The sequence below is a fragment of the Podarcis erhardii genome (assembly GCF_964252035.2).
Source record: "Podarcis erhardii genome assembly, chromosome: 3".
NCBI classification, from domain to species: domain Eukaryota; kingdom Metazoa; phylum Chordata; class Lepidosauria; order Squamata; family Lacertidae; genus Podarcis; species Podarcis erhardii.
In genome coordinates this window covers 79,781,218-79,805,184 of record NC_138507.1, presented here as the reverse complement: position 1 = coordinate 79,805,184, position 23,967 = coordinate 79,781,218, and the positions used below count along the sequence as shown (strand labels likewise).

Here is a 23,967-nt window from a genome sequence, read left to right as displayed (position 1 = left end):
TACAGGCAATTCCATTGTTCAAAGGCAAATGAGTAATAAATAGTTATAGCTTAGCTAGTTTAATGATGAAATATAGAGTTGAAAAACAGCTCACTGACATCTAACAGGTATTATGGATTCGTACATCCCAGCGCCATGCCTGTTGACTCAAGGAATAAGGCTCAGAGTTCAGAAGCATACACAATGCCTTGATCTTTATAACCTACATAGCAATATTAGTTTAAGTAGGACAGATAAACGAACACACTACGTGTCACATTTATACAAGTCAAGTCACCCTTAATACTTGATAGGAGCAATTCTCTACATACTTGGAAGTCAGCTCGAGCAAGCTCGCTACCAACTTATATGGCTTTAAAAGAGGATTAGACAAATTCATGGGGAAGGCTCTTGATGGCTACTAGCCATGGTGCCTATGCTTTGCCTAGACAGGCTTCTGGTTGGCTACTGTGAGAACAAGATGCAGGACTAGATTCAGTAAGCTCTTATTTCCTAATAGCAGCAGCTACTGCTTCTGATGGCTGCATAGTACCTTCAAGATCAGAGGAAGCTGACTACCAGCTGCTGATAAGAAGGGACAGTGCTATCTGTGTTGTCCTTAGGTCTTTATGTAGAGACTCCCTACAAGGTGAGTGAATGGTTTAACAGAAGATACTTCTGATGAGGCCCGAGAGACTGCATAGAATAGCAACAAACCTCTCCAGCCAGGCTACATCTCTCAGTCAGCTCTCCTGGGGCTGGTCTCCTAGGTTGTGTTTCTCTTCAATATAGTGCATTGTTGTTGTTGTTTAGTCGTTTAGTCGTGTCCGACTCTTCGTGACCCCATGGACCAGAGCATGCCAGGCACTCCTGTCTTCCACTTCCTCCTGCAGTTTGGTCAAACTCATGGTGGTAGCTTCAAGAACACTGTCCAACCATCTCGTCCTCTGTCATTCCCCTCCCCCTTGTGCCCTCAATCTTTCCCAACACCAGGGTCTTTTCCAGGGAGTCTTCTCTTCTCATGAGTTGGCCTCAGCTTCAGGATCTGTCCTTCCAGTGAGCACTCAGGGCCAGTGAGCACTCAGGGCTGATTACCTTCAGAATGGATAGGTTTGATCTTCTTGCAGTCCATGGGACTCTCAAGAGTCTCCTCCAGCACCATCATTCAAAAGCATCAATTCTTCGGCGATCAGCCTTCTTTATGGTCCAACTCTCACTTCCATACATCACTACTGGGAAAACCATAGCTTTAACTATATGGACCTTTGTTGGCAAGGCGGTGTCTCTGCTTTTTAAGATGCTGTCTAGGTTTGTCATTGCTTTTCTCCCAAGAAGCAGGCGTCTTTTAATTTTGTGACTGCTGTCACCATCTGCAGTGATCATGGAGCCCAAGAAAGTAAAATCTCTCACTGTCTCCATTTCTTCCCCTTCTATTTGCCAGGAGGTGATGGGACCAGTGGCCATGATCTTCGTTTTTTTGATGTTGAACTTCAGGCCATATTTTGCACTCTCCTCTTTCACCCTCATTAAAAGGTTCTTTAATTCCTCCTCACTTTCTGCCAATATAGTGCATACGTTACACAATTGTCCTCGTCTACCTTGTGGACCTTCTAGGTTAACTCCTGTGGGCAACAGGATGTTTTTTGGGCAGATCCAGCCCAGTTCTTCTTGGGTCAAGAGTGAATTAAATGGCAGCATTAAAAAAAAAGTCACCTCCAAACTATCCACCCAGGGATTATTCATCATATATTGCTTGTTTGTCAGCTGCCGAGGGAATATTTAAGATAACCTTAAAATAAAGAGTAGTTCTCCTTTATATGGACAGGAGCCCAACACAAAATATTAACCCAGCCAGAGGGCAAACAACCACTCTTTTGGCCCAGTTCCTTCCACACAAACACACCCAGTGCCAGATTAACGTATAAACGAAACAAGCTATAGTTTAGGACCCCACTGTCTTGGGGTAAGCTAAACAAGCTAAAGCTTGGGACCCTACTCTCTTGCCCCCCCCCCCCCCCAAAAGAAAAAAAAGATGAACATTTCTTAAATATAAGATAAAAAACAAATAAAATAAAACCTACATACAGCAACAGTGTTTTGTGTTGTGTAGGCTCCTATTTGTTATGTGCAAATGGCTTTAGTTACCTATTAGGTCCATAAACTACAATACAGCATATATTCAACACAAAAAACAGTGGCAATTTGTTGTTGACAAAAGACAGCTGGACATATAAAGGCCCCATTACCTTCAGTAGCTTCATCAAACCTAAATCCGGCCCTAAACACCCCCCTTCCCTAACTCGAATTAAATTCGCTCAGGATCGGACTTAAACTCCGACGGACTGCCGCGCGTGAGAAGAGGAGCTCCCTGGAGTTCTCCCCGCTGACTTCCCAGCTTCCCGCGCTTCGCGTTCTCCACGGGGAAAAAGCACGAAGCGACTCCGCGCGGCGCGGCGCGCCGGCCCTTCCGAGCAAGGCGCCACCCGACGCCCCTCGCCAGCTTCTCTTCAGGCGGGCGGGCCGGGGGCGGGCCCAGGCCCATGGCCCCTCCCTTCCCCGCCCTTGTGGCGCCAAGAGCGGACGCGGCGGGAGCGCTTCTTCTGCTGGCTCCCGGACGGACTCAGGCGCGCTCGCAAGAGTCGGGCGCTGCTGCGGAGGCTGCGCTGCGGCGGCGACCGTGGTGGTTGTGGCGACATGTGAGCGGAGTTTTTTGCGCGCCAATGCCGAGCGATGTACTCCGGGAATAGCAGCAGCAGCAGCCTGCAGCCGACGCCGGGGGAGCAGGACTCGGAGCAGCCGCCGGTGCAGCCGCCGGATCCGGCGGCGGGGCCGCCGTTCAGCGCCAGCACCTACGAGCTGCTGGCGCTGCTGCTGGCCACCATCGGCATCCTGGGCTTGTGCAACAACCTGCTGGTGCTGGTGCTGTACGCCAAGTTCAAGCGGCTCCGCACGCCCACCCACCTCTTCCTGGTCAACATCAGCCTCAGCGACCTGCTCGTGTCGCTCTTCGGCGTCTGCTTCACCTTCCTCTCCTGCCTGCGGAACCGCTGGGTGTGGGACGCCGCCGGCTGCGTGTGGGACGGCTTCAGCAACAGCCTCTTCGGTAAGGGGAGCCGCGGCGGGCGAGGGCGCCTCTGGCCATGTGCAGAGGGACGGGGTCCAGGCGGGGAGAAGGGTGAAAGAGGAACTCGCTCTTTCTCTGTGTGTGTGTGTGTGTGTGTGTGTGTGATTCCAAGTCTCTGATGTTCCCCAAGGATTCAGATCAACACTTCTATCTTTCAAATAAATGAATACTTAGGAGGCAAGAGAAGGGTCCCGTCCCCCTGGCAGCCCATTTCTCCCACTTGCGCCTCCCGGAATAACGGACTGCGCTTCCTCCAACCAGCTGGCCTCTCTCCTGTAATCCCTTCAGGTCAAGTCCTAATGGCCTCCTTTTCTTTTCTTCTCTCCCTTTCCTCGGATTATAATCACCAGACCCATAATGTGGTTTGAGAGTGAGTGCAATCCCCCTCACGTTCTGTCAAAATTAGATGATGCCTCTGAACACGTGCAGAGTGCACCTCTCACATTGCAGTGCTAGGAAATGGAGCTTCTAAGGAATCGGTAGCCTGAACGTTATTCTGGCAATATAGGTTTCTTTTGGCTTGAGCTAGAAACTGCCATAAATGCTGCACGTCGCCCCCCCCCCCCCGTCTTATTTTCCACTATCTGATTTGCTATGCATGCTCATTCCTGGTCCTGCAGGTGGTATCACTTTCATTTCACACCCAACCTTCTGATATGCAGATTTTCTCTTTTCTCCTCTAGCTTCTTTGGGGTGTCTTCCCATCTCATTAGGAAGGGTGGGGTGGGGTAGTTGTAGATCCATGAAACAAGAATTGTGTAGACACCAGGACATCTCTTTGCAGAACACTAGCAGAGCGATGGTACCTGATCACTTTGGTCTGCAGTGCTGTATGCATGGTCTTGCTTCTTATTTGTACAAGTGGTACTGAGGGTGGTGCGCCAATTGCATAGATCTGCAGCGCCTTCAGGCTTATGTCTTTGTGGAAATGTCCACTTAGTGGGACTGAAAATTATCCCGCACTTCATTTTGCTGTGGAAGATAATCACTTTTGTAGGTACGTTAGTAACAAGAAAGGGATGCTGCTTGCAAATACAACATTAGGCAAGTCTGGCAGTTTTGAAGTGCTTAGCCTTGTTTATTAAATAAAAGTAAAACAAACGTGCTAAATTAGACCACTCTTTAGGGCACCAGAATATATTCTGATGCAAACTGAAAATTACCATATGCAAATTTGCATAGTTTTTTTTTCTGGAGAAAAATCCAGCTCAATTTTTTTTCCTTCCAGAAAACCCACATCCCTTCATTCCACACAGTTCAGTGGCTGCTTCCTGTGTACTTTCTAGACCTCCTGTGTACACAATCCCAGGTGTGGGGAACCTTTGACATTCCAGATTCTGTTGAACTAACACTCTCATCAACCCCAGCAAGAGTGGATAATGGCTTTCGATGATAGGAATTGTAGCTTAGCATCCTCTGGAGGGACAAAGGCTTGCCATTCCCTGTGCCCCATAGATCTAACCTCTCTCTCTGACCATCATTCCATTTTACAAACACCTCCATTTTAGCATTACCCCACCAACACCCGTCCTTTCACCATATCTTTATTTTGCCAGGAACACACACCACACCTGTACGTGATCTAGGGCAAAAGGCCCCCCAGGAATAACTCTCACCACATTTATGATACCACCGTCTTGCATCTGCCTCAATCTAGTCCCCACCTTCCCCACTTAAGTCTTGTGTCTTCATTTGCCCACAGGCGTCCATAGTTCTCTATCAGTCAGCTTCCATATCATGCATACTGTTTGTAAGTGACCTCTGCAGCTTCTGCTTGACAGCTGAACTTTTGCTTTCCCTTTAAATCCCTGCAAAAGCTCGTCTTCTCTATGAGCCTTTTGACTTAATTCCTGATTGTCATTCCTAACTGTAGCTGATACCAAATCTTCCTCTCTACCCTTGTGTTGTTCCCCGCCTATGGCCAGTTATCTGTGTTAGGATGAAAGTTCCTTGCAAGCAAGTGATTGCCTTGTTGTTACCTATTCTACTCTGGAAGGGCCTTGTGTACACTGATGGTGCTGTATGTATCCTACTAATAACAGACTCAAGCTTTGAGTGTAGATCCTCAAGATCAGGGTATCAGCAGGCTTGGGGGAACATCAAGATTTCCACAGGCTTTAGATGCTTAAACTTTAGGGGGGGGAGCTCTTAAGGGGAAGGGAACCCCAAAATAGCCTAATGCTGACTGAGCATCCTCAGTGGCCATGGAATGCTGATTGACAGAATAAAATGGAAAACCAGGTGGATGGAGCAGGAGTGAGGAACCTGGATCCCACCAGATGCTTTGGATGATACTCCCCCCCTCGAACTATTGACTGTTCTCATGGACTGCTGCTCCCTGACCCCAGGAATAGATGGGAGGGATGGCTGGAACCATTTTGCCTCATTTTGTTTTGGGTCCCACTTGTAAATAATTTCAAGGCAAAACCACCTGCATCATTCTCCATTTCTTTTCTAATCTGCTACTTCCTTGGCAATTTCATCTTCATTTTTCTCGTCTTTTCCTCAGACCCATCAGATACGTTCCCACCTCCTTTCATTCATATTTCCTTGCGTTTCTACAGCACCCAGGATGATTCACAACATCAGCGTTCAATCTATTGAGTACATTTTTCCTCATCTTCAGTTGATTCCCGCCCCCCTCATCCTGAAATGAATCACAGGCTGCAGCTGTTGTGATTCAGGTATCTCTATGAACCAAAATCACACAATTTTGTTTATATGTTTTCCTTCCCAAAGTGGAAAATGGGTGAAACTGCTGGAGAACGATTCAAACAATGCTAGTGGAAATTTGCTTCCCCTTCTCTGAAGCCATTTGCAGAGACATGTAGTCATTAAACTACATTTAAATAGGTGTCTTCAGTAGAACGGAGTATGCCTTTTAATTCATTAAAACACACACATCCCCAGGTAAGATAGCTATCCCCAGATTTCTTACATTCACTTGACATGCCAGGAGTCTGTAGCTATTTTTGTAGAAAAGCTAAAGGTACGTGCACAAGGAAGCCATTTGTGATGACACATGTACCACATCGCTGGAAAGCAGTCACAACCTCCTACTAAATCCTGTGTGTTTCTATGCCTGGTGAATTCCTTTTGAAGGAATTTAAGAGCCAAAGCATTTCCATGAAAGCAGGGCTGGTGTCACAGAGTGGTCCTCCTGGCCTCGGTGTGTGGGTCCCAGGCAATACCCCATACCAGCTCTGCTTTGCACAATCTCTGAGTGTTTTGGCCTGGCTGAAATGTGTCCTGATGGTGCTTCCTTCTTTCCTGGATGGAAGATAAAGAAGGTTGTGTGTGTAGAATCTAGTTTACTGCACAGAGGTAAAATTAACACTTGATGGTTTGCCCACGGTTGCCTCTGACTTTGGTTGCTGCTGGTAGCGGTGGAGCACGCCGATCAGGCGTCTGGGACGGCATGCGTCCCCAGCCGTCTGCAGGGGTGGGGCCAGCCAGGGCGAGACGCTCCGCGGGGCCTCCGGAGTATGCCTGCCTCCTCCCACTCAGCTGCCCTACAGCTGGCGGGGTGGGTAGGCAGCGGGTGGACCGTTTGGGCAATGGGGAGCCTGTGTGCGCCCAAGTCACCATGTCTTTCCCAGGCTCGGGTGCGCTGCAGGCCCCATGGTGGGTGCCGCCCAGCATTTTGTCACCCCCCCCCTCATTGGTGACACCTGGGACAGCCTGCCCCCTCTGCACCCTGCTTCCTCCACCCCTGGCTGCTGGTGTGCGGCCCCCCAAAGATTGGGGCTTCCCATTCCTGATGAAAAGCCTTACTTTTTTTTTTAAGAATGCCAGCAACATGACAGCTGCATGCACATAATATTGGAGGTTTCCGTACCCAGGGAATGGATTCCTCCTAGGGCTGTTCGCACACAGGTGGGCATCACTTGGTTTCTCTACAGTCAGTTATTCTTGGGCATTCAGAAGCTCCACATGATGCATTTGTTGTTTGTGTGTGTAGGGAGTGGGGAACCTGTGGCTCTCCAGGTATTGGTGAATGCTAGTTCCCATAAGCCCTGCCAGCATGCTCAGTGGTCAGGGTCCCATTGAAACAAATGTGATTTGCACAGACCATCTTCAAGCTCATGTGCAAATAGGTTCTATGGGCCTGCTAATATAGGAACTTAAAGGCGAAGTCCCTGATTCTCACAAAAGGTTATCTGCAGGGGGAAGGCAGCTCAGCTAAGCCTTGCTCCTTCACTCATTCATAATCTATATTCCCAGTCCATGTGTCAGCTGGTGCTCAGTCGAGGCAAATACATTTATGGATGCTGTTTTGGAGTGCTTTTGCTTTCACTGCCTTAATTGGAGTTGTCAGCTTTTAAAAAATGCTGCATGGTACCTAACACTTTATCCTCAAAAGGACTCAATCTCTTCTTGTACCATACAGAAAAGCACAAATTGTTCTAATGTGCTATTTTCTGTATTGTGGCAAGAAGCCGTCATCTCCAAGCCACAACTCCCTTTAGGATGTATCTCAACTGCTTTTTGACAGTCATACATCGGAAAGGAATTAAGTCCCTTCTTAGAAATCTCATTTAAGATAGACATCTGACTTCTGATTGTTGATTGGTTGGAATGCAACATTGGCACCTGCCGGAAGTTCAGCTGCCCACTTAAAAGAGGTGCACACCTTATAGTCCAGGAACATATCATACAGACTGGTGCAAGTTAAGGCTGCAGTTGTAAACACAGTTGCAAAGGGGGTAAACCCAATGGAATGCAGTAGGAGTTGCTTCCAGGTGAGCAGGTGGAGATTTGTGCTACTTGCCTTTGGAAAATAAGAAAATAAACCCTCTGACAACAGTAATGATAATGTACAGGGACACTGTGGCACTGCTTTTATAATGAATGCAGTTCATATAAACAACTGTTGCAGTGACCCAAGTTTATTCATCTTTCCTTGGTTCCTGGTACATGACTGGATATTTAAATAATGTTGATTCTGCTCTCAAATATTTGCCATCCATCTGATGTCTTTGAGATTAACTTCAGCAAATAGAAGTGGGGAAACAGAGCTGGTTTCCTCTTTCAGGATACTGCAGGGTGTATGGATACCATATTGAATAATTTTTTAATGAATCATTTTATATGTAATCAGCCATATTGTAAGATGCAACTTGACGGCCAGTGGAGGGAGACAAAGCTTTCGTCTTCACATTGAAAACAATTCAAGGACACTTTTCACTATTATTTTTTCTTTTGAACTTAACTGACATGGGGAACAGCTTCTGTTTGATTAAGGAAATGTTAATAATTTGAGTTAAAGAGGACTGCAAGGATCCTAACCATCATCCCCACCCAGTCTCTTGTGCTAAGGTGGTATCTTCCAGGTGGTACCTTTCATTTTCATTTTTCATTTCATTTCATTTCATTTTCATGCTGCACTTCTCCCATCCATTAAGTTCCTCATCTCAACTGTTACTCAATTTCTGCAATTCTAAAATCAGTGATCAGCTGTGCCTTTCTGGCTCAGGGGGTCCATTTAGAAAAGGATCCAGGAAGCATAAGCCAGTAAATTAGGTACTGTTAAATAACCAAGTTCTTTCGTAAGGATATAAAGGCCAGTTTTACGAAGTTGTATTTAGAAAGTAGGTCAGTATGTACACACAGGCACAGTGATGCGTAAAATTAACTTTCCCATAGAATTTTTCACTTAGTTGGTTTTTGCAGTCGAAGAGTGGTAGAGCAGCATCTTTACATTGTAGAACGGAAATAGAAAGGTGGACATAGCTGTTCGCTAAATCCAAAATTGAGTCTCCTGCTTTAATGCATTTTTTCCTACTGCCATACAGCTTCTGTTGTGTCACTCTATTCAGGCCTGACTCTGCAGGAGCAGTAAGCTGAGGTGCTGAGGGAGCTAAAAGGTGGTAGGGGGTTGCACAGGCATGCATCCGACACGACTTTTGGCCCATGGGCTGCACGGCGCACCTTGCTCTATTTCCCATTTGGACCCAACTATTCCTTCAGCTTCTGCTAATGATGCTGGACTTGTTATATGCAGAATCGTACTGTTGGCATTGGTGGGCAGTGACTCTCCAGAGTTGCAGACAGGGGCCTTTTTCAGCCGTACCTGGAGATGCCTGGGATTAAACCGGAACTTTTTGCAAGCGAAGGAGATGCTCTGCTGCTTTCTGGAATTTGGAGGTGGGTGTGGCAAAGTGCATGCAACGCTACTGAGAGAATGAGGAATTAATAACTGCAAAAGGGGCTATCTTCCTTTCCAAGGTGGCAGGGGAAAGAAGAATCCCTAGGTGCTGTTTGTGTTGCTTGATAAGGAGGTCTGCATCTCAGTTGTTTTTCTGTTTTAAAATAAGCTGTTAAGTTCCTTTAGTAAGTAGTCACATCTGTTCTTACTGGAAGCCTGAGGGTACCTCCAATTCTACCACAGGCTTTTCTTTTTGGAAGGCTTCATTTCCAACTTCCAGGGGTGACTTGAGCTGCACTCACATGGCAGCTTATTTCATTTCCCTCCACGCTAAGTTCTGCATTATATTTGAGCTTTCACATGACACAAGATCCACTTGCAGAAATATAACACAAGTTAAGTGCTCATTGCCATCTTATTTGCTCCCAGAAAAAAAAGCTTGTAAATAGCATGGAAATGCGTGCTAAACTTGCCCTATATTCCACTGTATCTCTGGAAATGACTTTTTTGTCATGTGAAAGCTAAAATATAATGCAGAAATTAACAGTTTGGGAAATTGGAATAAACTGCTATGTGGATGTAGCCTTGAATTGGCATTTCTTTTTGCACATTAGACTGCATTTTCCCATTCAGCTTCCAGCCAGCGGATTTAAGGCAGCTTACATGTTTGAGCATATCAGGATGCAGATTACAGTGTGAGCATTGTAGTCTGTGGCATATCATTGCTTTGCCATGTATCTGGATTGTGACTGATTTTAAAAAATCTGGACAGTGGGATTGTTAGTTAAAATCTTTCCCTCAGAATCAGTGCTTACTATTAGTTCCATATAATGGTGAGCCAAGAAAAGGTTGTTGCCTCATGCCTTACTTCTGTGTTGTTCACTTAATATTTGAAGTGAAAACAACTATTTCAAGTATGATGCATGTTTTTCTTCTCTTCAGTGACATTTGTAACCATTGCATGGTCCCTACTTTGTTCTCTTCTTTTGCCAGCTTTTGTTGTTAATGGATGAGACACTGCTTTGTTATTATCATCTGAAGAGTGCTTGGAACCAGCATGGTGTATTAATTAGAGGGTTGGACTAGGACTGTGTGGATGCAGGTTCTGGTCCTCAATCAGCCGTGAAGCTTGCTGGGTGCCCATGGGCCAGTCTCCTTATTTGGATGTAATGCAAAACATTACGCCAGTCCTCCTCCAGCATGGCTACAAGGATGAGTTCAAAAGCTTTTGTTTTCATTTTAGGTTAACCGCAGATTGTGACAGCCTCCATACTAGGAGAAACCTGCTCATCTTAATTCTGGCTTGCTAGAACAAATCCAACTTCAGGTCCTAGTTTATGAAGCCAACTTGTTTTAAGATCAACCACAGTTTAGAGTGCAAATGACATACTAAACCACAGTTAATCTAAAACATGCTAAACGCTGCTGGAGGAGGAGAGGGCAGAGCTTGTGAGCCCACTGGATGATAAGACAGCTACATCTTCAAGGTAGAATCAACAGGACCTATTCTCTGTTTTGGCAGTAGAGGAAAACATGCCAGAAAGCACAGCTAGTGCCTTTGAGCAGTAGGAGCTATCTGAAGGAAACAGTTCTCCAGCAATGATTTCTGCAGTCAAGTCACTGTGCGCTGTAAATAGCTGCCTGGTTACTCTTAAGGACAAAGTGTATTGCGGTTAGAAACTGTTCAGTCTAATGATTTTTGCTTGCACGAATCAAGTGAAAACTAGATTCGTGGAACTAGGCCTGTTTGTCCACTGTATGTAGGGCAGCATTGCAGCCATATGCAGAAATGGATTTCTGTGTGTCCTTTGCCCGAGTACTCTGCAGAGGCCTAAGCCATAGCATTAATATGGGGGGGGGGGGGGAGTAAAGGGATTTCAGAAAAGCCAGGGAAGTCCAGAAGCCAAAGGTAGTGCTCAGTTGTTGACGTACGGAATTTAATTGGGCATGGCTTTCATTGAAGCCTGTAGAGCACTGCTTGTGTTGGAAGACTGGGCTATATTTAGCTCTGGCATCTCTAAGCCTTGGGAAGCTTTGGAGCATTAAGAGAGGTGCTGGCAGCAAGCCTTGTGCAGCCTTCAATCTTTAAACTAAATGAGCACTGCTCCACCCAGAAGAGGACACTGAGCTTCCCCAAACAAGTGCCAGCTTCTTTTTCTTGGTGGTGATACATATCTAGTCATTCAAACCTTAAGCTAGAGCTCCACATTTACTAATAATAATTTCAGGGGAAGGCATTTCATAGAAGGATAGAGTTGGAAGCGACTCCGAGGAACATCTAGTTCAACTCCCTGCAATGCAGGAATATGCAGCTGTCCCTTATGGGGATCAAACTTGACTTTGGCGTTGTCAGCAGCACCACATGCTAACCGACTGAGCTGTCCACGGGAGAAAGGCGGTGGTTGAGAGATGAGGATTCTTAGCCTTTCCCCTAACTTCTGGTTCTCTCAGGCAACCCCACTGTTTCCCCACTCCTAATCTTGGAATGAGTGTTCTTTGTGATAGTTGTAGGTGGAATAGGGAGAAGTGTCCAGAGGGTGGGGTAGGGGAGGAGAATTGGTGCATAGCGGAATGATTATATGTGAATAATTATTCACATCCCGCCTTGGCTGCTCCATGCTGGATACAGCAACAGCTGCTGAATCTCTCTCTGCCATGCATTATTTGAAAGCACTGAAACCAGAGAGGACAGAGATGGCAACATGCAGAGGCAGAGCTGGATGCTTTTTAGGCATCAGCAGGCAGAGTGTGTGGAGCACCCTTGGCTTCTCAACGCTGTTGCTTACTGAGAGCTTACTCAACATGGTGTCGGCACAGCAGCAGAGCCAGTTTGACGCTGCCTCTTGCTTCCTCTCGGTAGGAAGCCAGGTGTCTCCAGATTTTGGGCTGGGGAGTTATAAAAACTTTAATACAATCCATAACCTGGACTGCTCTCAATTTTATCCTAACCATGCCCTCCTCCCAGTCTTCTAAGAAAAGTTGTAAGTAGCTAAGGGGGCCAGCACTAAAGGCATGGGGGCTTGGAGTGGCAAAGGAAGTACAAGGGTACTGTTTTGAGACTTGGACTCCCCCTCCCTCCCTCGCTTGCTTCTGTGAGGTGTTTTGCCCTAGCAGCCACAGAGTTGATATTTGTGGTGGGTGCTAGCATCTGGCTATCTATGGCAGGATTTTTGTAAGAGTTCTGGGAAGATGTCTTCTTGCCCTTCCAGTTTGCCCTAACAATCTGGCCCTGCACAAAACAGCTCCCAGCTGAGATTCATTTTTGGTGCCCCTCCACCCCCAAAGTTGTTCAGCTTTTGAATTTTGTATTACAGTTGTCGCCTATTCCGTGACTTTGGTGCTCCATTTTGTGTGTGTGACTTATCTTTGTCATACAAGATGATGAACCTGCATGCCGGTATCTGAAATTCTGTGTTTATTCGTACCATATGAGCTGTTTGTGCTGCTTCTTTCAGCTGGCGAGTGGATGGTTGAGTTGATAGACCATGACAGATGCTTCCAAGCATGGGGCTACAGGCAGTCACCTGCCCCTAAAAGCCAGCCCTGTCCACTCACCCATGCACAGGGCTAGTTCAGCACATATGAATGAACTGAGAAAAGATGACTCATCTTGACTTCAGCATGTAAAAAGTGACTGTTTGCATTTGCCTTTACTTAAATTTGGATGCCTGCTTCATCAAGTGTGCCTTAATCGACTCATGAGCTCCCTTCTGGATCAAGGGGGGGGATGTGCATCTTTCCTCATGTAGCAGATGATGCACATGCTTTGAAAACAGAACTTTGGATTATTTTTTCACATGTTAACATGTTACTGATAGCAAGCAGGCTGCATTGGCTCTATTTATGTTGAGCTGCCTCATGTAAAGTTAGGAAACGGCCCAGACCCAGGATGCACAACCTTTTCAGCCATGACATTTGATGCTGGCTTGTGTGCATGAGCATGCACACACACACACACACACACACACACACTCCCACTGCGCATGCAGGGATGCCACCATCACTTGCCTCCTCTCAACTCCCCAGGTGGGAATTGCTAGCAGTTGTGCTTGCCAGGAAAACATGGGGTGGAGCAAGCTAGACAGAGAAGCAGTGGGTGGGGGGACAACTGCGGTCTGAACAATGTTTGCTGTCTAGAATGATCTTTCTATTGACTGGAGGTGCTGTGTTCAAAGAAGGCATCAATAACAGGCACTCTGGTGGTTTTGTTCCATCTGGATCTTATTGCGAGTCCATCAGAGCGTCGTGGGACTCCTGCTGAATTCATGCTTCTCTTTTGACTTCCCTTTTACCGTCTTCTGAATAAGCCTTTTCAAAGTGTGTGTGTGTAGGAGTAGTGGGTGTCATCATGACAGAGCTTGTCTGAGACTGCTCGTAATCTAATGCCTTTTCTGAATTTGATTATAAGGGGTAATGGTTCTAACATAAGGTTACTGGTCTGTTTATTTGTTTGTTTGTTTGTTTGAGCTAACAGGTTATAAGTGATAGGTATTCTTTGACTACTAATAGACCTTTCACCAACAATAGTTTTCAATGTTTGATGCTTTGCTCTGTTTTTATTATTTTGCAAGCCACCCAGAGTGGCTGGGGCAACCCAGACAGATGGGTTGAGTATAAGTAATAAATTACTACTACTGTTGTTATTAACATAAATTATTTGCTTATCCAGTCAATTGGATGTTTTATTTTGACCATGTGGAACTAGGTATACAGAGCAATGAAACAAGCGCCACAAATCACAAGGCTGCATGCAAAACCAGAAAACGTATACCAGTATTTATTGGCTAGGAAATTCTTATGCAACACTCTCCCTAAGGAAACTCTCCTGGTAATCTATTCTGTACTAAGTGAAGATGTATTTGTTTACCCAGGTATTTGGATGTGCACTATTAGTTTGCCTTATAATAGTGATCTTTAGGTTTTGTTCCTATTGGGGGTGTGTATTTATTTTTTAAAGTGGTTTTTTGTGGGGGGGAGGGAGGAATGATTTTAGCTTAATTGTGTTTTTCTACAAAGTACCGGTACTTCGTTATTACAAAATGCATCTCTGTATTGGGGATAATTTAATAATATAAACTAAACTTTTTATTTATGTCTCCCTGCAGGAATCGTTTCCATTATTACTCTCACTGTCCTGGCCTACGAACGCTACCTTAGAGTAGTCCATGCAAGAGTGATTGATTTCGCGTGGTCTTGGAGGGCAATCACATATATCTGGCTGTATTCCTTAGCTTGGACAGGGGCACCTCTCCTAGGCTGGAATCACTACACTCTAGAAATTCATGGATTAGGTTGTTCAGTGGACTGGAGGTCAAAAGAGCCCAGCGATTCTTCCTTTGTCCTCTTCTTCTTTCTTGGCTGTCTTGTCACACCAGTTGGGATCATGGCTTACTGCTATGGACATATTCTTTATGCGATACGAATGGTGAGTTAATTCAAGCAGTAGCTTTTCACTAGAATTCAAATGGGCAAATGCAGAGTGATCAAAATGTGATTTATGTGGATAATAATAATAATAATAATAATAATAATGTATTATTGATACTCCGCCCATCTGGCTGGCTTTCCCCAGTCACACTGGGCAGCTCCGAACAGAATATTAAAAACTCGATCAAACATTTAAAACTTGCCTAAACAGGGCTGCCTTCAGTTGTTTTCTAAAAGTCAGATAGTTGTTTATTTCCTTGACATCTGATGGGAGGGTGTTCCACAGGGCGGGCACCACTACCGAGAAGGCCCTCTGCCTGGTTCCCTGTAACCTCACTTCTCACAGTAAGAGAACTGCCAGAAGGTCCTTGTGCTGGACCTCAGTGTCCAGGCAGAACGATGCGGGTGGAGATGCTCCTTCAGGTATACTGGGCCGAGCCCATTTAGGGCTTTAAAGGTCAGCACCAACACTTTGAATTGTGCTCGGAAACCAATGTAGGTCTTTCAGGACCAGTGTTATATGGTCTCGGCGGCCACTCCCAGTCACCAGTCTAGCTGCCACATTCTCAATTAGTTGTAGTTTCCAGGTCACCTTCAAAGGTAGCCCCACGTAGAGTGCATTGCAGTAGTCCAAGCGGGAGATAACTAGAGCACGCACCACTCTGGCAAGACAGTCTGCGGGCAGGTAGGGTCTCAGCTGACGTACCATATATTGATAAGCTGACTGTACACATATTTTCACATCTTGCCTTACTTTTCCTGACAACATTCTCTCGGAAATAGTGCCTCTTATACATGTGGGCAAAATGTAGCAGCTGAATTTGATATCCTTGACTCGAAGGAGCTTTAGGGAAGTTTTTAATGTTTGATGTATTACAGCAGTGCTCCCCAACCTTTTTATCGCCGCGGACCGGTAAATGTTTGATAATTTTTCCGTGGCCCGCTTGTTTTGATTTAATAATTTTAATTTAATTGTATTTAAACATGCCTTCAAAATAAAATACAGCTACACCAAAAAATGAATATAAAGTGATTTGATTTATTTAACTCACTAGAATGCCAAATCAATGAGAACCCTGAGCTTGTTTCTTTGCAACGAGACGGTTCCATCTGGGGGTAATAGGAGACAATGACACCCGAAGTGTGTTGCTTATGTCCAGTTTATTCCATTGTTTTGTTTTGGTTGCTGTCACTGCAGAAAACCCCGCTTCACACAGATAGGTTGTCGGAAATGGCAATAGGGATTTAAGTGCTGTGGTGGCAATCTCAGGGTATTCCGCCATGACTTTAATCCAGAACATCGGCAGAGTTGTTGTCTTGAACGTAGTTTTAAGGCCACCGTCATTTGCAATCTCCAGCAGTTGTTCTTCTTCTTGCATAGACATGCTAGATTCGCCTGATTTGTTGGCAAATGGGTCGCGGATCCATTCCTTACCAGTTCGTGGGTCTTTTGTGGTTGGGAAGTAGCGCTTAAACTCTTTTAAAAGCAAAGACAGGTGATTGTGCACCAACTGGCAGAATGAATGTTCAAGCTCAGTCTCGCCTACAATGCCTGCTAATGTCTGAAACATGTCCAAAATGCCTCTGTTCACGCGCCGTCCCCACAACTCCAGTTTGGCTTTAAATGCAGCTACTTTGTCTGACAACTTGAAAACAGTTGTCATTTTCCCCTGAAGGCCCAGATTGAGTTCATTGAGCAGGCTGAATATGTCACACATGTAAGCCAGTTTTGCGACCCATACCTTGTCACTGAAATGTGCTGCCAGCGGTGACTTCTTTTCTGAGAGAAATCTTCGCAATGGCTCTCGTAATTCAAATACTCTGGTTAGCGATTTTCCTCTGGATAACCATCTTATTTCTGTGTATAAGAGAAGGCATCTGTACTCTGCGTCCATCTCCTCACAAAGCTGCTCAAACAGGCGCAAGTTAAGTGTGTGTGCTTTGATGTGGTTAATAACTTTAACGACACGCTGTTAAATTCCGGTGACATTTTTCGGCTTGCCAGCATTTCCCTGTGAATGAGACAATGTGTAGATTCACTCTCAGGTGCAACCTCCTTAATCTGAGCAGTTAAACCAGACAGTCATCCGGTCATGGCAGCAGCTCCGTCTGTGCATATGCTGACACAAAAGGACCATTTCAGTTTTTCTGATATATAACCATCCAGTGACTTGAACAGTTCTGCTCCTGTGGTGTTGGTTGGCAAAGATAGTGCACATAACAAATCCTCATGCACATCCTCCTGATATAGATATTGCACATAAACAAGTAGTAGTGCCTTGTTGTCGATATCTGTAGATTCGTCAACCTGGAGTGCATACCACGGTGATGTATTAATCCTCTCCAACAATTGTGCCTCAATGTCTTCGGCTATTTACTCAATGCGCCTAGTCACAGTGCTAGCTGACAAAGGCACATGTGCTATCTTTTCCACAGCAGCCTCTCCTAGAAGTTCACGGCGAATGTCTTTAGTGGAGGGCAAGATCAATTCTTCACCAATAGTAAATGGCTTTTTAGCCTTAGCAATGCGGTTTGCCACCAAATATGATGCTCTCAGTGCATTCTCCTTTATTGATGTGGTGGCCCTCATAAATATCTTCTGTGCTTCGTGCTCCCGTTTTTTTCTTTCAAAATACTCCAGGGGCTTGTCTTTTATGCCAGGGTGCTTGGCGGTCAAGTGGCGAAGCAGTTTTGAAGGTTTCATTGCCTCATTAGAGAGCTTCTCGCCGCCAACTTTGCAGAGTGGTTTTGATGCGTGGGAATCACCTGTTCCATATTTCAAATAGGACTCATGGTATTGTCTGTTAAAAGTTGCATGTTTCTTTGATGTTGAAGGCTCTTCTTATGTCTGTTCACTGGGCCTTTTTTTCTTCCCAAGGAAACTTTCTAACGATGTCTGTTTCATACTCATTTTTGCTAATTTGTGGGTTAAAGCAGACACAATAACACGTCAGTACACACGAGATAGAAGAGCTAGAAGAGTGATACCTTCTCTTTCTCTTCACTCCACTGCTGCTGGCAACCGCTCAGCTCCAGATGTCACCTAAATCCGAATGTAAATCAAAAAACTATCAACGCAAAAATGTGATCAGTGTTTTAAATATATGACCAGTGTATCAAAATAACTGTGAAATATATATATAAATCACAAAAGATGACTGTGCCCCCTTTCAAAACAGAGATGCCAGCGTTCCCCTTTCAATACAGAGATGCCCCAGCATTCCCCCTTTCAATACAGAGATCATCGCGCCATAGTCCTGAGTCTCCTCAATAGCAGAGAACCCCTGCCCCCCCTCCGTGCACTTATGCCTGAACCCGCACAAACACATTCGACCCAGGAGTTGTTGACCTAAATAAGTGCAATAGGCCTGGGTGAATAAGAGGGCATTCTAATAAAACCATTGCTGCTCCTCTTTCCGTTTGATAGTGCTGAGTCCCCCCCCCCCCCGTGCACTTACCTCACGGCAGCTTCTCTTCAGTCCCTGTGTCTCCAACCTCGAGTCCTCAGTCCTCCCGTGGCGCCTCCTCCTCGGCCAATGGCGTGAGGTTTGCCTTTTGGCCAATCAGGAAGCAGGAGGACCCGCTCCCTGATTGGCCAGGAGGAGCATCAGTGTAACAATGGGCGGGCTTGAGAGGGCGCAATGCTCTGCGCCTTGGCCGTCCGCCACAGTGAAATGATTTGAAGTTCCTCAGGCGGCCTGGTGCCGATTGATCCACGGACCGGCACCGGTCCGCGGCCCGGGGGTTGGGGAACACTGTATTACAGTATTTTAATATTTTTTTGGAAGCCGCCTAGAGTGGCTGGGGAAGCCCAGCCAGATGGGCGGGGTATAAATAATGAGTTGTTGTTATTATTATTATTATTATTTGCCTAGTGCACACGCATAATCTAGTTTTCACATTTTTCCTAGGAACAGTGTGCAGTGTTACTCTCCTAAAGGGAAATGGAACAAGTTATTGGGCTGTGAATAATGTTGAGGATTTGGGTGGCTGCACATAATGACCTTAAAACAATTTAATAGGTACTTCTGGTATGTGTTTCCTATAAGATGAGTCCAGTATTGTACTGTTAAGAATAATGTGGTTCCAAGAAAGGCTTAAGAATTGCTACCATTCAGTTCAATTTAAAAAATGCTATCCAAGTAAGCCTGTAAATACTAAAGATATTTACAAAGGAATACATAAAATCAAAACTGATCGAACTTATTTCCAAGTAAGCATGCTTAGTATTGAACTGTTAAACCACTGAAATAGATTGTTCAAGAATTAACAATACAATATTATTACATACTTGTTTGAATAATGCAGAAAGTCACTCTAGGTAATTTTACATGTATACAATCACATGTATATGTGTGATTGTAAATAAAATCAATAAATCTATAAAAATTGCTAGTGTTAGTAATTACAGGGGGACTATAGGGATTGACATAAAATTGCTGTAGCTCAGTACATAGTGAGTTTCTGCTGTTAATGTTTTTGTTGGTGTAACTGAACAATAATGGATAACAAAATAAAGGCTCTGTGGCACCTTATAGACATAACAATTATTATGGCATACGTTTTCATGGACGGTAACTTAATCAGTAGTCTTCAAAATTATTCCATAGATCTGTTAGTCACAAGACTCTGATTTTTCTGCAATAGATTAACACAGCTATTTCTCCAGAAGTCAGGGCATCATCAGAAATCTTATTTAAATGAAGCTGGTGAGAAGGATGATGACTTAATAATTTTTGAAACGTGGTTAGCTGTCAGATAATAAGACCACTTACAACAGCATTCTTCTCTCTGAAGGATTTGGAACTGAATGCTCTTTAAAATATGTGCTGTTTGATTGTTTTTCGTTATTTTTCTTTGCAGCTTCGTTGTGTTGAAGATTTGCACACTGTCCAAGTGATCAAGATCCTGAGATATGAAAAGAAAGTAGCTAAAATGTGTTTTTTAATGATGACCACCTTTCTTATCTGTTGGATGCCTTATGCAGTGGTCTCCCTTTTAGTAGCCTATGGGTATGGCCACCTTATAACTCCAACAGTGGCTATTATCCCATCTTTATTTGCCAAGTCAAGCACTGCCTACAATCCAGTTATCTATATCTTCATGAGCAGAAAGGTAAGCAGCTGAAAAGCAGAGTTACTTACTGAGGCCGAAAGGATCGCATCTAATGCATTACGCAATAGAGGTGGTCTTCCTCCCGACATAAGCACAACATGGCAGAAATTACACATAGTATTATCTTGCATCTATAGGAAAATAGGCAAGAAAGGCACAGAAGGCAAGACGGACAGAATTTCTCTGGGGGAGAAAAGGAACAGTGAAACTTGACTAGCATAAAGCTTCCTGGTAACTTAACAAGGGTGCGGTTCTTTTTACCACTTGCACCATACATAGGCTCAAAGCATGTCTGGTGGATGTCCTAGTTGCCATCCTTGCATCCAGGGCACTGATTCATGATGATGAAGAGGATGTGCTAGGGAACACCTGGAATTGTAAATCTACCGTGAGCATACAAGGGAGCCACCCTAGTTATTTGGGTTTCCACCAATTTCGACTCAGGAACATGAAATGAAGCTGAATCATTGGAAGGGTCAGAATGGTAGACAAAAGTGCTTCTTCGCATAGCACATAGTTAAACTCCAGGATTCATTCCAACAGCAGGTAGTGATGTCCATGGATAACTTTAAAAGAGGATTAGAAAACTTAATGGAGGCTAAGGCTATGTTCCGCCCCAACTGTTGGAGGCCATATTCCTCCTTGGATACCAGTTGCTAGAAACTGCAGGAGGGCCAAACCGCCTTGCAAAGCCCACTCTTATGTGAAGTGTGTTACAGTAGCAAAGTCTGGAGGTGACTAGGGGCATGGACAACCAAGGCAAGATCTGACTTCTTTAGGAAGGGTTGCGTGTGGTTCAAGCTAGTAAAAGGCACTCCTGGCTACCTGCAGCACCCAAACTTCCATTCAGTCCTGTTGTGAAAACAGCAGCATCCCCAAACTTTATCTAGTTCTGTGAAGGACAAGATGAGCACCTTTGCACGGGCTTGCTGGTTCTCCCACCACTACTTCTGCTTTGTCTGGATTAACCTTCAGGTTGTTCCTCTTGTCTAATCCAAAATAGCCTCCTACTACCCGTTTAGAAGTCCACAGGCTGTCAGTGGGAAAGAGGTAAAGCTGAATCCCATCTGCATGCTGATGAACCTTCAGCCCAAACCTCTGGATGACTTCTAGCAAGTTCATGTAGATATTAAGTAGCATAAGGGACAGGGTGGAACATGTGAAACAGCTAAATGGGATGGAGGCACCCCGTAGACAACTGACTGTGGCAGAACCAGTGACAGAAGTTTTCTGGAATATTATGCTATGTGCAGATTAGGATAACTTGTGTTGAGGAATTTTCATTGCAAAAATTTTGGCTGCCCTGGGGAGTAATCTAATTTATCATGTTTATTATACTTCAGTTTAGTAAACAAAGTTTAAAAAACTTTGAAATTGCCAGGCTTGCTCCATGACACTTGCCTAATATTGTATTTGCAATGGGCATTCATTCATTGCTGCGAAAGAGTGTACGAAGTTGAAAACTTTCTGTGGAAAAGTAGACCACCAGAAAATCTTTTGCCCTACACCACTGGGTGGAACAAAAGTCTCTCAATATGACTGTTAGGGACTGACAATCCATTAAGGACCAGAGGCGCCCTATCACTTTGCCTCCTAAGCTCATCCCATGGAGTACATGAGTATACCATGGCAATTCAGAATTAGATATATAGTAGTGACTTTAGGTGGGCTTTATAAAAGCTTCTGAAATATGAGCATGCTAATTCATCCATAGGGATTAAAGAGCGGAGTTTTCCTTTGATAAAATGAGGCAATCATTGTGGCTGTTATCTGTTCTGTTCTGCCTGGATCTTGCATTAGCTGCTACTGAAGTCTAAATAGGTTAATAGAAGCAGCTGAAATTCATTATGACTGATGAAGTGCTGTAGATTCCGCCTGCCGCCGGATGGTATTATATATGCTAGATATGATCTAATCCATCCTAAGTCAAAGAGAGGCCAGTTTGCATTAATGCTTTTGCACCCATTGAAAAGAACTTCCTTTTGGGGAGTTTTCTTGCTCACCCTTCCCCATACGGTTCGCTGATGCAGTGGCCAAACATGGAATTATCCTATAATGCAGAAGTAAGAAACCTCTGGACCTCCAGATGTTTTTGGACTCCAACTCCCATTGTCTCTTACCACTGGCCATGGTCAGATGGGATTTGAGATCCATCACCTGGGGGAACACTGGTTCCACCCCATTCCTGTTCTATTGTGTTGGTGCAAATCAAGATTGTCACACGTGCAGATACCTGGTCTGCTGCCAGAATAAAAACTGAAAGTACAGTTTTTCCATGTATGTTTGGGAACCTATTGAAGGATAGTTATCAAGCCACTGTACTCTAGTGTATCACATGAGTGTAACACTCAGCAGGCTTTGACAACTGATTTTATGTGGCACCTATGTCATTCTGGTATATGTAGTGCGAAAGTGTCGCTTTCTGAATGCCGGGTTTTCACTGTGATTTGCTTCCCTTGCAGTTTCGGCGATGCCTCATGCAGCTCTTCTGTGTCCGCCTCCTGAGGTTCCAGAGGCGCTTAAAAGAAAAGCCAGCAGTAGGGAACGAGAAACCGATAAGGCCCATTGTTGTGTCCCAGAAGGCAGGCGACAGGCCAAAGAAGAAAGTGACTTTCAGCTCTTCCTCAATCATTTTTATTATCACCAGCGACGACACGCAGCAGATAGACCACAGCACGAAATACACGGGCACAAAAATAAATGTAATCCAAGTGAAGCCACTATAGGGGCTCCTGGGATTTGAGCAGACTTCTGCTGACCAAACTGTTAGACTATCTTTGTGGCACAATTAGGAAGAGCAAGCACCGTCTTTCAGAAGCAAGATGTGGAAGTAATGCAGCCTGCAATCCTTCGCTTGTGTACCTGAGAATAAGTCCCATTGAAATCATTGGGGACTACTTCTGAGAAGAAAAGTGTAAGATTGCTCTGCCGCCAGCCTCAAGCTCTCTGTAACATGTTAATTGTTGTGGCAGTACTGAAACAATGACACATGGCAGATGGGTGGGTTTTTATTTTATTTTACTTAGAATATTTATTTTTCCATATCATGTCTTGATCACCTACCTATCCCTTGCTGCACTGTACACGAACCAGGGAAATAAAGGAGCTTCTAAAGTAGGCCATAGTTCCTTCAGCAAGGCCTCGCTGATTTATTTCTTTTTAAGCAATGTCTGTATTTTAACACGCTGTGATGTCGCAAGCCAGTTTGAGCCTGCTTGACAGCCTCAAGCACTTGTCTTGAATTCAATGTAGGGGTACATATAGGCAGTGGCGTTTTGGGGATTTTTTTCCAGTAGGTCATTCTTCTGCCTCATGTCTGAACAGGTGGCACCTCAAAAGCAAAATAAATTGGCTCCTAAAGGAAATTGTATCTTAGTGGTGTGGCATTCCCTGCCTCCCCTTTAAAACTGAACTGATTATCTTTGCGAGAGCTGAGATAGTTAGCAACTGACATCTCCCTTACAGCCGCCCATAAGAAGTGCTTGCGCTGAATATATTTAAGCAGAGAGTGGTAGCGCTTCAGGCAACTGCGAATTCCAAAAGGTGCGTGAACATTTGTTACAAGACATGGATGATGCTGTAGTGGACCTTCTCTGAGGCGGGCGCAGAAGTTCAAAACAAATGAATGATTCAAAAGGGCAAACATTCAAAAGGGCCTAAGGGCCAAACTATATGTGAAGCTGGATGCATGACTGAAATGCTGCGTTTTTATTTTATTACTAACAGTTGGGAGGGGGATTAACCCTTCTCCCACTGCATTCCCAACAAAAATCATAGTGAGTCCACTATGAGGAGAGGTTGCAGTACTTGTGGTTTCTTAATTTAGAGAAAAGGTGAGTCAGCGATTACATAGCAGGCACAAATAAAATTATGCATGGCGTGGAGAAAAAGGACAGCAAAAGGTTTTTCTCCCTCATAACCCTAGGATTCATGGACATCCAATGAAGTGCTTGAAATACTGTATACTTTCATTACTAGTTTGTATAACTACATTCTGAATACAATTAAATAAGGCTAAATATTTAAAATAGGAAATAATAAGCAAAAATATATACATTAAAGGAATGCTACTATAAATGTAGTACCCCTTTGCAATAGTCTCTAACACTTGTCATTCTAATGCAGAGAAGTGAGTGGATGGAGGACTTGGTAGTATTGCAAAGCCTTTACTGTG

At 44.6% G+C, this 23,967-nt stretch overlaps 1 protein-coding gene across 1 annotated transcript; it reads left to right on the top strand.

Annotated features, from left to right (window-relative positions):
- Positions 1–2,534: 2,534 nt before the first annotated feature.
- Positions 2,535–22,926, top strand: OPN3 (opsin 3). The gene is made up of 4 exons (XM_081856384.1): positions 2,535–3,082; positions 14,357–14,676; positions 19,542–19,793; positions 22,256–22,926. Exons 1-4 carry the CDS (start codon positions 2,710–2,712, stop codon positions 22,517–22,519), a joined length of 1,209 nt encoding a protein of 402 aa, XP_081712510.1. The 5' UTR covers positions 2,535–2,709; the 3' UTR covers positions 22,520–22,926.
- Positions 22,927–23,967: the final 1,041 nt, after the last annotated feature.

Excerpts from the sequence above, each read along its gene's own strand:
- OPN3 (XM_081856384.1), top strand. The coding sequence starts at position 2,710 with ATGTACTCCGGGAATAGCAGCAGCAGCAGCCTGCAGCCGACGCCGGGG. Across the intron at positions 3,083-14,356 it reads CTTCAGCAACAGCCTCTTCG|GAATCGTTTCCATTATTACT; the intron begins GTAAGGGGAGCC and ends GTCTCCCTGCAG. Across the intron at positions 19,794-22,255 it reads ATATCTTCATGAGCAGAAAG|TTTCGGCGATGCCTCATGCA; the intron begins GTAAGCAGCTGA and ends CTTCCCTTGCAG.